Below are 17,214 nucleotides of genomic sequence, written 5' to 3' on the forward strand. Positions count from 1 at the left end.
ACTTCATTGATTTTATTTCTTTCCTCAATTTTCTTAGCATTGTGAGCACTCTTACCTCCTCCATTGCTGCCCTACCCTCAGCCTCTTCCTTATAACAGATCTAGTCATGCAGAACAAATTCACACACTGGCTGTGTCTGAAAACGTATGTTTTGTTCTGCATCTTGGGTCATATCTCTGTTGGCGGGGGAAAAATGTTCTTCATCATTCTGAATTCATGATTGGTCATTGCATTGTTCAGTCTTTCACAGTTATTTTCCTTTACTGTGCTGGGTTGATTGTATAAATTGTTTTCTTGATTATGTTCACTTTATTCTGAACTGGGCCACGACGTCAGCAGCAGGTAGATTGAGCTGCTCCTTTTAAGGGCACAGGGGTCATTTGACTTCTTTGCTCTCTGAACTGTAAGGGCAGGGTTGGGTGGGTGGGTGGGGAGACAGAGGGATGGATTGCATCTGTGGTTATATCTGAGTTCCCACTGGAGAATACTTTCCCACATTCCTCCTGGAATGAGTGATTGCTATGGTGACTAGAGTGAATGAATTGAGGGGATTAGAACAAGAAGTGGTATTGGGAGTCAGGCGAACCACATGCACTCCATCTTGTGACTCAGTTCTGGAGCTAGCTCAGTTCCCTTTCTATTCAGTTATGATTCTAGTGCAATTTCGGTTCAGCTGTGGCAGCTGGGAGAAAACTTCACTGCATTGCTGGACCATTTCTGCTTGCTGCTACCTACCCTTAGCTAAGGACCTAGGTTATGCTGACCAGAAACCTGGTCAGATAGAAATGTTGATGAGTTTTCTCACAATTATACATCTCAAGCAACCCATATGTTTTATCTGAAAACTGGCCCCATACTGATCAATCAGTTATTGTTTCTACGTTCCTTTGATTGCGTACAGATACTTGTGGGCCATGGGACACCTCTTTTTTTGATTCCAGGGAATTGTACCTGTTTCCTCTCATCCTCCAAACTTTTGAAGTCCCTAATCTCTCATCCAATTAGAAATCAGATTACCTAATTCCGTACCCTGGTTAATTTGTCTCCCTTTGCATTTGGGGGTCCAGCCCTAAGATGAGGAAGTCTGATTTCAATTTGTTATGCAATTGGCATGCATTGCTCAATACATCAGTATGCTCAGAAGCTTGAAACTTTATGTTCTCAGTCATTTTATCTTTCACGTGCTGGAGGAGACAGAGGGAAGTAGCATTTTATATCCTTTTGAACTAAAAGTTGTATCCTTTTAATTTCTTGTGATTAGATTTTTATTGTATTTTATACTCCACAAGTGCCATTTTAACTCTTCATCCTGAATCCCTAGAACTGCCTAGTTTAGACCTGGCCTGGAATACAAAGGATAGATTCTTAGCCCAGAACACAAGGAAAAGAAAGCATGAAAAGAGGCCGTGTGATAAAATGGAATAAACATTGTATTTGGGTCAAGACCCAAGTCCAAATTATAGCTGCCATTTTTTTAGCCTTATGATCTTTGGAAAATGACTTAACCTCTCTGATCCTCAGAGAGATCTCTTAGTTTATAAGTGACTCAGGTATCTGCATTACCTGACAGGGCTGTTGTAAGGTTCAAATGAGAAAACGTACATAAAATGCTTTGTAAACTATTAAATGTTATATAATTATGAACTACCATTTTACAACATTATTTAAATGTCACCAGACCATTCCTGATTTGTTTTAGGGATGACATAAAGAACCATATGCTTATTTTCCTAATATGAGTGAGCCTCATAGTTCAAAGATAAATGGTGTGATGTATCATGAAGGCTTTTTAACCCTATTTTCCTTAATAATGTAGCATTGCAGCTTTTAAATTGAGCAAGTTTCCTAAGTAAAACCAGTTCTTCGTAATCAGGAACAAGGTACAAAAGAAAACATCATCGTTATTTGACAAATTAAAAAGCTGTGCCATGGTTATGTGGCAAAAGGTAAACGGGGGACTTAGCCACAATTCATTACATTTGAGGAAGCATTGAATTTACTGGTTAGATTGCTCAAATTGTCCTAAATTTGATGAGTAATTGGCATCATATTTTCATTGTGATAACATTAGCTTTGAGTGGTAGCCACTCTCTGAGCCATGGGGAGAAGCCCGAAGGAGAGTGGCCTGAGTGCCCTTCTCAAAGGGGAATATCTGGGAGGAACCATCTGATTAGAAGGAAGAATCCTTGTGGGCACAGGGGACTTCTGAAATACATATTCCAGGACTACAAGGAAATAGCACAAAAACGGTTGATTTCTGACTGACTCTGATAATAACCCACAGAAATGATTTCTGTAACTGACAAAGCATGTGTAGCTGTGCGTGTTTGAAAGTTATGCAGTATTTCTAACTGAATAAATTTGCTTATCATTTATTTAAACATATCTTCAGACTTTCTACCTAATAAAATCTTCACGTCAATATTCATTTCTAAAATAGCAGTTGAAATGTATTATGACTTAAGTATTTGTAATGTCTTTTTAGGTCCTGGGTATTATGATATTTTTAAGAAGACTACTTCATCTGACCCTTTAAAAGATCATTATATGCAGAGAACAAAGAGGAGTGCATTTGGATCCTCTGTTCCTCGAACATTCCATTCTGCTAAAGAAGACAGCTATCTAATTCCTGGGCCAGCTGATTATCAGGTAATCTGAGCCTCCTGTTGTTTAAAAGAAGGCAATCCATTGGTGCATCAAGTTGTTATTTTAGTAACGTATAATTTTGAGACTACTTGGGGCATAGAAAAGATGTTTTAGAAATATGATTATAAATCAAATGCATATCAATTGGTATTTTAGGTCAGGCTTGTCTGGTGGTTCAGGCTTGAAACTGGAATTGATCCATTTATGGTCTTTTTGTTGTTCAGTCATTTTTCAGTTGTGGCAAACTCTTTGTGACCCCATTTGGTAGTACCTTGGCAAAGGTACTAGAGTGGTTTGTCATTTCCTTCTCCAGCTCATTTTACAGATGAGGAAACTGAGTCAGACAGGCTTAAATGACTTACCCAGGGTCAAGCATCTAGTAAGTGTCTGAGGCCAGATTTGAACTCAGGAAGTTCAAATTTCAGTCCTTGTTGAAACAATCAAATCTTACAGATAATTTCCCTGCCTTTTTTGGGAAAAATAAACAAAAACTTGCACATTCTCTTTAATAGGATCTTAGGAGAAATTAGCACATATTGCTTTTACCATAGTCTTCCCTGTGGTAGCAAAGGTCCTAAGAATTCTCTAGAGGATCTTCTATGGCTTGACGGCCATTACTGGACAGCTCTGACCTCAAGGATGAAGAAGCCTGGCATAGCAATGTTGATAGAAAAACTTATTTTGGGTAAAGGAAAAAGTGAGAAAAACGGGAAAAAACAAACAAACCAAAAACGCAAACCAAAAAGAAACAATGTGATGATCCCCTGAAGGAATGCACCACCAGAATGACTGACTAGAAGTAAATGAAAAGTAGAGTAATCTCAGGCTTTCCCCTACCTTGGAAGGACTGAGTGCTGGACGTCTTGGTGGTAGGTGATAGTGGAGACAGTTGGCGGTTATTCTCCGCATGTAAAGAGAGGACCAGCAAGCTGGCAGAATGGGTAGAGCAGTCTGCTCAGAATCAGAAAGATCTGAGTTTGAATCCTGCCTTACCAGCTGTGTGATCCTGGGCAAGAGTAGACTCGTTTTTCCACGAAAGGTATTGAACCAATTGTTGATACTAAATTGGCTTAGGGTCTTTGGTAGAGCTTTCTGGTGGCCTGCATAAAGAAGCCAAAAGTGGTAGACCTCACCTACACTTGGAAGGTGCATTGCCATGACCAGCGGAGGCAAGGAAGCCCCAACAACTGACCGAATGATGCATTTTTTATGAGCAGCCTTTTCCCATAAGACTAAGCCAGTGAGAGCCTAGTCTGCAGGGCTGCACTCCAGTGCTGATGTGGAAGCTGGCTAATGGAATGGAGGAGCCCTGCTCTCTGCTTCACAAGATACATACTTGTTCTGTGGCTATTTTCTCTTCACTCACTACTTAGTAAGGAGGGGCCTTTTTTGGGGATGGGGTGGTACTGTTGAACTGGAACAGGCTTCAAAGAAAACACTCGATCTCTCCTTCCTGCTGGCTTAAGGCAAAAGGACAACTCTCTGAACTATGGAGGAATAGTGGGGGTGAGACAAGGTATCATCACCCCCTACCTGACCATCACCAGGTCAGCCCATGAGCACGTGGGTTCAAAGCATGCCAGTGTGCCTCCTGTTCTTTCCCTTGGTATGAGCCCTGTGAGATTCCAGGGTGGAATCCTTATCAGGTGCGTTAGCAGCCAAGCTCATGTGAAGCACAGCCATGAGGAGTGACTTGCAAGGTCCAGCCTTTCAGGGGTGGTACCACCTTTGGAATGAGGCAAGGAGGCATCATTCTCCTTGTCTCAAGTTCCATCAAGCCAGATCGAGCCCTGAGAAGGGCGGGGGGGAGGGTGAGGGGAAGAGTACTTCAACTGGGTTTACTGTTTCTGTCAGGACCAGTGTATCGTTTCCCTCTAGTCTGTGGTTCTGAGCCCACCGCTGGTTCCATATTTTTAGCCCAACCTGATTCCACTGATCCTTTTCCTCTTTTACTTCATGTGACCGGCTCCAGTTAGAACCTCCCACTTCTTGCATGTTTTGGAGGGGGTGTTCGGACAGAGTCACTGCCATAGGGAATGGGAAGGAAAAAGAAAGGGAAAGGGAGGACCATTTATTGAGTGCCTGCCATGTGTTCATTTTAAAACGCTGCATAGATATCTCATTTGATCCTCACAACAACCTGTGGGACAAGTGCTGTTATCATCCTGGGAAACCCAGGCAGACAGAGGTTAAAGAACTTGCCCGGGGTCATAACAGCTAGCAAATGTCAGGCTACATTTGAACTCGGGTCTTCTGACTCTAGTCTCAGTGTCGTACTGCCACCTAACTGAGCCCTCAGTCATAAGCCTGCGAGTTTAATGATACTGACTGCCATAGGTGTGTGCCATTTGTTGGGTTTAGGTAGGAACCTTGAATGAGAGTTCTTAATATTAAAATTCTTTTGTGTTGGTATATATTAAAAATCTTGTGTAGCGTGGTTCTGTCTTCTTTTAGAATCAGCTGTAATTACTTTATGTCTGGTAAATATGTAACAAGTATACTCTGGCTCTCTCACCTTCAGGGTGTTACATGTGCCACCCAGGGTCCTAGGGTATCCTGAGGGGTTTGGGCTTTCTCTTCTCTGCTATCAGCTTAAACCCTCAAGAACTGAGTTCTCCCATTCTTTGGTGTTAGTGACTAGCCCCCTCCTCCCAATTCCATTTAACCACCTAATATAAATTAGTTTGTAAAAAAGTTTTACATAACATACATTACATTTACATAATATAAATGAGTTTTTGTACTTCAAAGATTTGAGAAGAGTAAAGTAATGTAAATATTTCCCACAACTCCTCAAGGCCGTACTCTCCCTCTATTGCCTCAGTCTATGAATTTGAAGGAGTTGGAGGAGTGTATGTTTTGAGATTCACCAGTTTGGCACTTTCTTTAAAGATATACTTTAATTGTTTCCACTTAATTTTTATTTCTTAAAATATATAATACGTAATATAATACATAACAGTACAATGAATCAATTTAGATAGCTGTAATTTTGGGTTTTCGGGTTTTCAACAGTGCCACCCCACCCCCAAGAAGAATGTGAACGTATTCTCCAAATTGCATTTTTAAGAAATACAGTTATGATAGTAATGACAGTTGTGTACTTAATTTAAATTATGCATTGTCTTCACATTCATTGCTTGTTAGTTCTCTTGTGATTTATCACAATTTTCATTAGAGTGTCTTTCTCCTTGATAGTGTTGATGCTTTTTAGGCTGTTGCAATTTTTTTGTGGTACTTCTATGCCTTTTGAAAGGAGTTAATATTCACCTTTTGCAAGAGTGGTAGGACATGGAAAATAGCTTAAGATGACAAAATGATCATGGGTGTTCCTTGTTCCATGCTCAGGGAGTGAACCCACAACCAGAGGACCTAAACTGGGTAAGTCTGGATATTCTTGCTTTTGCTGAATCAGAACACAAAAGGAAATTACAGCTACTTAGAAGGGCGGCTCAGAAGTTTCTTCTGAAGACGCAAATAAAGGAACTGATAGAGTTGGTCTGTTGTGCATCCAAAGAATACAAAAAGCATAATTTTAAGGGGACATTTGGTCATCTCATAATACAGTGCTTCTGATGGAATAATCGACATGAAAATAACCATGACACATGGAGTAGGAGTGAGGAAGGAGCATATACAGAAATAAATGTAATATAAAAACAGAAGGCACCAATAAAAAAGTATTTGATTCAGTGGAACAATCGTTCTTTTTCCAAATAAAGGGCTCTTTTTCCAGTAAAGTGTTTCCCATCTATACATCAAAATTGATTAAGGATTCTTGAAAGCTATTAACCACAAAGGTAACTTAACTCAAGTATCCCATAACTGTAAACAGCAGACAAGGCATAAACCACGGTGTAGATGTTTACAACTCTCATGGAGAAGATCCAAAGCAGAGTTGGAGGTGAAGAGGAGCTCCTTGTGGATGATTTTCTCCAGTTCTAATTTGTGCATAGCGTCTTACTTTTTGCATCAAGCAAAGCATTGCAGAACCTCTTGGAGGAAATCCATGTCCTCTGAGTATAATTTGGCCTGATTATTTGCTCAGGAAAGACCAAGTTAAAGAAGTGTGTCTGTTTCCCAGATTACAAAATTCATTTAGAACTCATTCAGATACATATGTATATATCTATGTCTATATCCACATGTATGTAAATAATACGGCCATGTATATGTGTGTGTGCACATATGTACGGATTGCTATGTCTTGGCAGGGCAGCTAGGTGAAGCAGTGGATAGAGCCCTAGGCCTGGAGGCAAGAAGTTACTGGTGCTCAGTTGTTTCAGTCATGTCTGACTGTTCATGATCCCATTTGAGTGTTTCTTGGCAAAGATAGTGGAGTGGCTTGCCATTTCCTTCTCTAGCTCGTCTTATAGGAAGACCTGAGTTCAGATCTGGCCTAGCTGTGTGACCATGAGCAAAGTCACTTAACTCTGTTTACTTCAGTTTCTTCACCTGTAATATGAGCTGGAGAAGGAAATGACAAACCACTGCTGTGTCTTTGCCAAGAAAACCCCAAATGGGGTCAGGAGGAGTTGGATGCGACTGAAATGATTGAACAACATCAGCAAATCTGTCTTGGAAAAACAGTGTAAATGGATGAATGAGGCCAGAATTGATCAGGTAGAGAATGGGCCAGATTGCCTTTAAGAAATTACAAAACTCCTTTCACATCTCTAAACTTTCCTAAAATTAAAAGCCCATCTTAACTTTTTATATCAATCAGTCATCAAGCATTTAAAAGTGCCTAATACGTGCAAGGCCCAGGTAGGTGCTAGGGATAGGAAGGAAAAAAGAGAACAGTTTGTGTCCCCAAGGAGCCTGCATTTCCACCAGGGGAGACAATATTACGTGTACTGCTGTAACATCCCCTCTGAGGCTCTTCCAATTTATATTCAGAAGTTTGAAGGCCAGAAAGGCATCTGCTGCCAGTGTTCTAAGAGTAACTCTTTGGGTGGCTGCTACTATCACAAGCTCTTACTTGTGTGCTTTATTTGAATTACCTTTGCCATCAGGCTTAATTAGCTTCTAGCAAAAGCAGTTGCCAGGATGGAATAGTAAAAACAGTTGGTGTAAAACTCACCCCCCACCCAAATCCTGGGGTCTACTTTCTCACCAGCGGATACCACGTCTGAGGGGAAAGCAAACTAAACTTAGAGCAGAGTGGTAGTGGTTCGTACACGAAGGACGCACACGTAGCCGACACCTAGCTCCTGATACTAGAAGTCCTCTGTAGAGGCCACCCTTTGGGGTAGTCCTGGGCTGGGCCCGTTGCTTTCCTGGGGTCTGGGTGTCTTCAGTCCACTGCCAGCACTCTTCTCTATATGAACCTTCATGATCCCCAAGGTCGAAGTGGAAATTGACCCTCTTATCTGTATCTGTCCTCCCTTTGTTTCTCTCTTTCACACCATGTTCATTGTTGCTGACTGGTCCAGACTCTGTGATTATGTTGCCATGGAGGGCGAGCCAGGGAGGTGAGAAAATTCTCCCCCCACCCCACTCCTGGCCCCCCAAGAGGGTTTCTCTTCAGGGGCCTGTTTTCTTCCTTCACTTTTGGCTCCAACTCTTGAATGAATAAACTCCAAACTCGAACTCTTCCACTGTTAGTTTGGTGAACTGCTGCTTGTTTCTATAAAATCCACGGGCTCAAGAAGTACAACTGATTCTGTGGTGGTGTCACCAGCCTTCACCCAATGTCCAAATACATAATCATCTGGAGCTGATTGAAAATTTATGTACATATTTATTATTTTGTGGCTATAGGAAAATTCCTCATCAACTATTTTATACTTTGTATTTAGATCCTGGGGCTGTTGAGTGATGGATTCAGTGACTATACTAAATTGAGGTAGGGAGTTTATACTGACTACATTATGGGTCATATATGATTAATTAAGGTGGGGTATGGGCCCCCTCCCCCACCCCCTAGTATTTTTAGAAAAAAATACAAAATAAATGCAAGGTAATTTTGATAAGGAGGGCTGTAGCAGCTGAGATCAGAAAAACTCCAAGTAGAAGTGAGCTGAGCTTCAACAGGTGAAAGAGATTGTATTAGCCTGAGGGGAGGAGGAAGTATGGATTCAAAGATGAAGTGTCATATGTAAGGAACAGCAAGAAAGCCATTATTTTATTGGAGTTGTTATAGTCCTGGAAATCAAGGAACTGTATGGTTTTCCAAGGCAAAAATGAGTGTCACATAAAGGGTAATAAAGAAGTGCATGTTTGGTTTATCACACAGAAGAGAAAGAAATGGATGACCAGGAAAAAAAGAAGGGTTCTTCATGTGGTGAAAGTAAGAAGAACAAAGCGTCTGCTTGTTCCACTGATATCATTGTGATCTCTGGAGAAAGTAGAGAAAGTCCCCAGAGAAGCAGACGTCCTTTGGGGAATTTAAAGTAGCATGAACAAGAATGTCACGTGACAGATAAGCATGGATGTGTTTAGAGCTTCATAATCTGAGAGAACAAACACTTTGACAAGACCAGAGATTCACTTGAGTATTGGAGAGTTTATTTTGCTGACAGGATACCTAGAAACAAGCAGTATGGAGCTGTCTCAAAAAGTAAACATGAAAGTGGCTTTCTACTTAATAAATGAAAACTTCGGGCCCCTGATGACTTATCTTGTTCTCTTTTTATCTTTTCCTAAAAAAACAAAAAATAAACAACCCCCCCTTGAAAAACCTCACTACATTCTTTGCACCAAAATATAATATTGCTAGCGACTCAGTAATTAATAAGGTAATTGTAATGTATGTCTCCACATAGATAGATTATCATAGCATATAATCCTTTGGGGTTGCATATTGCAAAACGTCCGTCATTTGTGCTATTTCTTTTTATATTCTTTAGATATTTCTGCTTACCACAAATTTAAAAAAATATTTCCCAAGAAATATATTTTCTGTTTAGATCTGTTTTTGTTCCATTCTATGTTTTTTTAACCCCCTGAACATTCTCTTTTCTTATTTCCATTGTCTTCTTTAGTGTACCTGATATATTTCCCTCTTGTTTTCTGTCATCTGCAAATTTCATTTATCCACTGTTACTTTCTCTACTAACTTATTATGAAGATGCTAAAATGACGAAGAAAAATCCTAATTACCATAAGCATCCAGTAACATTTCTTCCGCCAATTGGATTGCTTTTTAAATAACTTTTAGGGTTTGCCTGATTCTTTAACCTTTGAAAGCCCATTCTGGGGCATAGAAGTATATTTATATTTCAAATGTTGCTTGAGACTCACTAGTCTTCATTGCATTACAGACCTCTAGTTTCAGTCATTTAGAACAGAGAGAATAGGTGCATCTCACTGTGATTCCTCTGGGAAATGTAATTCCCAAAGTGCCTGCCCACTTTAAAGCAATTATGTGTTAATGGTTCATGTGCCATCTAACTAAAAAAAAGATTCACTAAAATGTGAAGGAATAGGAAATAAAAAGCATTATTCTTTACTATAAATATCTTGTATTTTCCACATATACATAATGATGACTAAAGATTAATATCTGTATAACTCTGGTTATAACTTTTATCAGTATGCCAATTTACAGAAAATTTCCTAAACTGCAAAATAAAAGTGAAAGATGTCCTATCAACACATTAAAAGTTAAAGATTCTTCACGAATCCCCCAGACCACATTACCTGCATGAAAATAATAGTGTCAATAGCAATATTGCAAAGATAAATTATTTTGATACTTCAAGAGATACATGCTAACCCCTAACTTCTAACTGAACACCATACAAATTATTCTGGCTAAGAGTGTCTAGATTTGTAGTTTTTCACATAAAAAAAGCTTCAGAAGAGATTACTTTTTCTGTTTTTGAATCACCAGTTATAAAGAATATTAGGATAAAAATACCAATGAAAGCATTCTTGGTGCTTATAGTCTGAATAGAGGCAATTTTAAATGTAAGCCATTTGAAAGGTGAATTACTGTAGGTTGTTAAAAGCAGAATGGAGGTGGGGGATGTAACTACATTTTTATTATATATTATCCACAAGACTTAAGATGAAGATAAAGAATTCTGAAATGTGAGTAATGAGAATACTAATGGTGAGATAATTTTTGAAAAGGTATAGGAAACGTATCTACTCAGAAGTCATGCTATACAAAAATTTGAATCATGCATAATGCATTTTTAGTATTCAGTTAATAGTTATGACTAGATTATATGATAAATCATGCAAGATGAGTTAAATCAAGAATATAGATTCCAACTACCAGGGTGTGTTGGGTTTCCAATCGCTGGCAGATATAGAAGGGCAAGACTGAGGCAATGATATTTTCTGGCCGCTATCCCCATCCCTTCACATGTATGTCAACATTAAGTTAGATGTCTGGGGACAGTGTACTACTTGTTTTCAATTAAAGCAAAGGATGAGAATAGATATGGCTACATCAAAAACACAGAGATAATGTTTAGTTTATGCAGTGACTCTATGATGTTTCCAGTGTCTATGAACCCTTTTTTCAATACTATAACAATCATATTATTAAGCAAAATGATAATCATCTACTTTTGTGAAATTTTCATTTATTAATGGGAATCAGCTTCATTATCAGAATAATTTGAACAATCCTGTTCCAACTTTGGAAACATCATCTATTTGCCAAAATTGAAAAATGGGAATTCAACAAAGACAAATTGAATTCCAGGGATATGCCGTCTCCATATGGAGGGTATGGATCTACTTCTGTAAAGTCTAAGTGCTCTTCCACTCCATGTTTAGGGCTAATTCTAAAGAATTTCTTCTGGTTTGTGCCATTTGTCTCCCATTTTTCTGAGGGCTTAAGAAAAATTACTTGTGGTTATCCATAGCTGAGGGGACATTTGAAGAATTAAAACGTTGGTTGGTGTCTGTATCCATTCTTTCATATCCTGATTCCAGAGAGATAATTCACTACGTAAACCAATGCTTATCAGAATAGTGATAGAGACCTTGCTTTCTCAGCCTATTTTAGATCTAGCTTTTCCATCCCTTTGTACCTCCTGAAAACCTATCCCAGACAAATAAAATCTCATAGTCTGGAAAAAGGAGTCAAAAGACTATAATGTGGAGCAGTGGAAAGTGTTGAATTTGGAGTCACAGTCCCTAGGTTCTAATCCCATCTCAAGCTGGGTGTCTCATAGTCACGTGACACCTCCATAACAAAGCTCATTATCCCTCCTCCCACACTTTTCTCTCTTGAATTTTCCTGTTACTTTTGAGTGGATCACTGTCCTTCCATTGACTCAGGATTAAACCTTGGTGTCATAGTTGATTTTCCTGTGTTCTCACCCCATGTATCCAATCAGTTACCTAATCTTGTAATTTATTTTTCTGTAACATCTTTCATGTATGTCCCCTTCTCTCCTCTCACTTAACCACCGCCATATTTCAGGCCCTTCTCACCTCATAACTGTATGTTGCAGTAGTCTTCTGTTTAATTTCCTAATGTCAAGCCTCTCCTCACTCTAATTTATATTCCACTCAGCTGCCAAAACAATTTCCCTAAAGTCTGGATCTGACCACATCACTCCCACATTCATTAAACTCCAATGGTTCCCCATTATCTCCAGGACCAAATATAAAGTCCTTTGGCATGCAAAATACCTCGTAACGACCCTTTTTTACACCCTTCCATGCACTCTTTGATCCAGTTGCATCGGACCACTCGATGTTGCTGAAAACTGATTCTCTATCTCCTGATTTCATGACTTTTCACTGACTGTTTCCTATCCCTGGGATGCTTTTCTCCCATTAGCTGCAAACCATGCCAATGCTACTCTGACCTGGTTATCCTCATCACCTTCCCATCTTAATCTTGGACTCTTCCCCCAGAACTACCCTAGGCTCTGATAGGTGACCTTGCCATTATACATCACCCAGAACCAGGCCCCCATTAATGTTCCATGAACGTTAGTACCAAACTATCCCATAGCACCCCAAGCCCTTTTCCATCTCCACTCTGTGAGTTGTCTTCTCCTGTTAGAATGTAAGCCCCTTGAGGGCAGAGACTATTCTTGTGTGCTTATCTTTGTATCCCCATCACTTAATGCGGTTCTTGGTGTATAGTAAGCACTTGATGACTGCTTTATTTATCAATCCGTTCATCCATCCATCTTACAATTCCTGACTTCCTTTAACATTTAAGTCAAGCGCCTCCAGAAGGCTGTGGCTAGTGGCTACCTTCTTAGGTTATCTTCCTTCTGTTCTGTGGTAATCCTTTATGTTCTGAATTACAAATGTCATCTCCCTTATTGGAATATAAAGGTCCTTGAGGGAAGGCCCTACTTTTGTTTTTCATCAGTATCTCTGCACAGAGCATGGTGTTTAACATATAGTAAATGCTTAGTAAATGCTAGTTGATTGATTGATTGAAATAGCTAACAAACTGGATAAAAGAAACAGGATACAAAGTCTTTTTGATGGGATACGACACTGAACTGAATTAAAAAAGATGACGTTTAAGAAGAATATATGTAAAATCTTAGATTTGGGAAAACATTATTAGGCTACAGTTTGTATGGAAAAAAAATACTGGGGGTTGTAGTAGATTGCAATTTCAGTATGAGTCAATAACATAGTATGACTGCCAAGAGAGCCAACATGATCTTGGACTACACTACTGGAGATTCCATGTCTAGGAATAAACAGCTGATAGTCCTGCTGTGTGCTACCCTAGTCAGACTACATGTGGGGTATTATGTTCAGTTCTAGATGTTGTTTTTTTAGGAAGGACATTGATATGCCAGAGAATATTCAGAGGAGGAGGTTGAAGGATCTTGAGTTCAAGACATATTGATATTGCTTGAGGAACTAGAGATAGTTAATCTATAGAAGTCTTGAGGGGATAGAAAAGTCTTCAAATATTTAAAAAAGCTGTCATGTTAAATAATAACTAGCTTTATAAATCAGTTTGAGGTTTGCAAAGTGCTTTACAAGGATTATCCCATTTGACTCTTACAACAAACCTTTTACAGATGAGGAAACTCATCTGAGAGGGGTTAAGTGACTTGCTGGGGTTCACAGAGCTTTAAGTGTCTGAGGCAGGATTCGGACTCTGGGGTTTTCAGTTTTCAGTTGAACGCTTTTTGTACTGCCCCACTGAACTGCTTCTTATCTTAGAGATGGACTTGACTTGTCCTATTTTGACCTAGGTGACATGGTTGGAGGTCAAATTTAAGGTTAATGTAAAGAAAATTTTCCTCGTAAAAAGCATACAAAAGTGGAATGAGCTGACCTAGGCAGTAGTGGCTTTCCTTATACTGGAGTTCTCCAAACAAAGGCCGTATAACCACTTGTTTGGTGAGTCATGGTGGAGTTCCTTTCCGGGGACTGGGGTGGGAGTTATAGTCTGAACTAGTTGGTCAGTAAGTTTTTTTTCCCCTAGCTCTGAAATTCTGTGATGTTTTGATACTTTAGACATCTTTTAAGACAGAGGATGAAATTAGGCCTTGCATAGGTGTCTGACCATATCAACAAAGGGAGTGGTGGGACTAAGGGTAGTAGGGCCTGGAAAACCTAACTCATCTCAGAGTTAACTGCTTGTTTTTCCTTTCCTGCTCAGTGATTGTGTATGTTTCACCCGTTGCTCATTCATTGAACTGTCTGCTATGTGGTTCTTGACCTTGGCATTCCTGGCACTCCCTTTTCCAAATACCTAACTCTTGGGAGCCCTATGAATGGACCAGCAATGAGACTTTGATCTTGCTTACTACCTGTTTGATGCTACTTGAGTTAGTTTTATCTCTCAGTAGACATAGGTTCAGTAGTGTCTTATGAGCCCCATTTTATGGGGCTCCTATATCTGGGAGTTGTTAACCCAGCAGTTGTCTGTACTCCTCAGCTAGGTCCAGGTTACCCTTTGGTGACCTTCAAGTCTCAGGCGTCCTGTGCAATAAGGCAGCAACAGACTACTTAACACATTAAATTGCCCCTGTCGTTTAAAACCCTGTTGTTTAAAAGGAATTAAGATAGATAAGTTCATATCAGGTCACCCCAGATGATCATTTAATCTAGCTAAATTATTATTATGACCACATGTTTATTTCTTATGCTAGTTTTTATAAATAAAGACTTGATTGGATTAACTAATTATGTTAAGATTATTTGTACCTGAGACAAATACCTAATGTATATAAATTCTAACTTTTGAATTAATACCAAAGTACAATACATCTCTAATTCTTTTAAACAATGTATGCAAAATAATTCTGCTTGTCAAGGTAAACTTATTTTGACTTTCCATTATATCCATAATTTTTAAAGTTTCTAGTTATGTAGACTCTAAGGAAACTTGTAGATCATGTCTTCTCCTCCCTCATTTACAGTTCAGTAAACTGAGACCTGTTGTGGTTTTATGAAGTTGTTTAAGGTCTCTTAAGGTCTCTTATGGCAGAGCCATTTTCCTCCAGGAAATATCTCTGTATTTTCTTTGTGTTTATTTTTTAGATTTTTCTAATTAATAATACAATATTGATAACATGTGACAGTATATAACATTTGTATTCCCAATTAAAACCGATTTTTTAACAATTCATTTGAACTAATTTTAATGCATTCTTTGGCATTGACAGATTAGAGAAAGTCCTCAAGATTCATGGAAGATGAATAAGGAATCAGCTTCCTTCCTGTCAAAAGTAGAAAGAAGAAGTAAATTGTTAGTTACGGTGAGATAACTCTATGAAAATTAAATCTGTTTGTAACCTAAGAGGTTGAGAAAAGGTGGTATACATACTTCTGGGCATTATTTTGGACCTACAGACCCTTCTTTGAATCTGCTGGTTTCTTTGATATTTGCATATTTCTTTAAGTTTGTAAAGAACTGTCCATTCTCCTGAAGCCCAATATAAATTCATTACATGCTCTCTGAGAGAATTGTACATGATAGAAGGGAATTTCCTCTTCTTTCCATGATAAGGAATCAGATATGCCTGGGACAAAGGGAGGATTGAACTAGTATAAGAATGGAAAGACTTAAAATTCAATTCAAATTACCCCCTAAGATTGAATTTCTTTGATTTTCTTTTTATATGTATCTCTAATTCCAGTGGTTCTCAGTATTTTTATATCTTTTTTTATATGAAACTTAACAAAAAAGATGTTAACATTTTTAACTAGATAAATATTCATTTTTAGCTAGCTACCTAATATTGAGTAATTTATAGTGGATGAAGCATGAAAAAAGAATAGTAATGATTTTGGTTTTCTTCCATTCCATTTGTTTTAAGAACAGGAAAGATAGAAACAATAATGTTAGTACATACTATGCTTTGTGAGATGGGAGACAGTGGTACAATGTGGTATAAACTTCAAACATAACTCAAGGTTTATGAAATAGTGGTTGTGTTTCTATGTTTTGTTGAGACTGGATTTATACTCTATTCATCTGAGAGTTTTAATTATCACTGCACATAAGTTATACTTAACAGTAAAAAATAAAATAAGGTCACTGTTGTAAAACATGACTCAGGGAAGGCTCTTCCTGTTAAAGTGACTTCTGCTGTAAACCCGTATCTGGGGTTTAACCTGGGATGACCTGATCCCAAAGAGATGGCAATCAGGTTCCCTTATTCCATCCAGCTAGTTTTGTCCTGACTCCAGATTAAAACTCTAGGGGAAAGTCTCTGAAACAAAGTTTAGGTACAGTTTGTGTCTAAGGTCTCCCTGAAAATGGGAGGAACAGAGGATAACAGAGTTATCAGACGAAGGGCGCTTGTAGGAAGGACATTCAATATACAGACAGGCATCAGGCATGGGGTTGTTATTTATTTCCTCCTCACACAACAGACTCATAAACACACATTAATAAATATAATATATACATATTAATAAATATAGAAGCAAAACAATTACTTAGCATTATACTTTCTTAAAAGGTGTTTTGTGCTAAACCAGACATTTGTCTTTCACTTCAAACTTGTGATACCTGAGCAATTCATAAGGTTCACATTTCTGACCATCCTAGTGTATCTCTTTAGCCATTTCAGGTTCCTCTTGGGGGTCAGCTCCTTCTCTTTGAAGCAGGAATCACCTTCCAATGGGCACTCAGCATTGCCCTGATTCAGGTAGATGGGAACGCATGAGCTCATGAGGTAGCTGCTAAGATTCAGAGTACTCGTTCTGCAGGATCATTGCTTGCAGACCTGTGCTCAAGGAGGAAACGCAAAGGAAGAGGAAGGTAGCATGGGACTCAAGGCTAACGAGGCAGGCACATGATCCCACTGTCTGGTGCTTGAGCTGTGGCCCACCATTGCTGAGGGGAGGGGTCGACAGAAATCCCTTCCCTCTCATACTGGAAATCCAAGTCAGAGCTGGCAGAATCTCAAAGTCTTGTGCTTATATTGAAAGGTAGAGCCTTTCTTTAGCTCTTTTTATGTCCCACAGAGTGAGTGGTCTTCTTGGATCAGTCACTGATCACAATCATGGAGACTAAGGGACCAACCAGGGATTGCTATGTTGAGCATGACCTTTAGCCAGGGGCAGAATCTAACTCCTATAGAGAGAGATGAATGCATGCTTCTCAATAGGGATTGGGTACTTGGGACTTACTGGAAGTCACCTCCTCATCTTTGGGTC

At 39.0% G+C, this 17,214-nt stretch overlaps 1 protein-coding gene across 1 annotated transcript in view; it reads left to right on the forward strand.

The window, feature by feature from the left end:
* The window catches only part of STPG2 (sperm tail PG-rich repeat containing 2), a 543,661-nt gene that overhangs the window by 113,507 nt on the left and 412,940 nt on the right, over positions 1-17,214 (forward strand). The window contains 2 exon segments of the mRNA XM_021008393.2: positions 2,486-2,649; positions 15,213-15,305. Coding sequence (XP_020864052.1) covers positions 2,486-2,649; positions 15,213-15,305 — 257 coding nt within the window.

Source organism: Phascolarctos cinereus, unplaced genomic scaffold, assembly GCF_003287225.1.
Source record: "Phascolarctos cinereus isolate Bilbo 61053 unplaced genomic scaffold, phaCin_HiC Scaffold_9;HRSCAF=440, whole genome shotgun sequence".
Taxonomy (NCBI): domain Eukaryota; kingdom Metazoa; phylum Chordata; class Mammalia; order Diprotodontia; family Phascolarctidae; genus Phascolarctos; species Phascolarctos cinereus.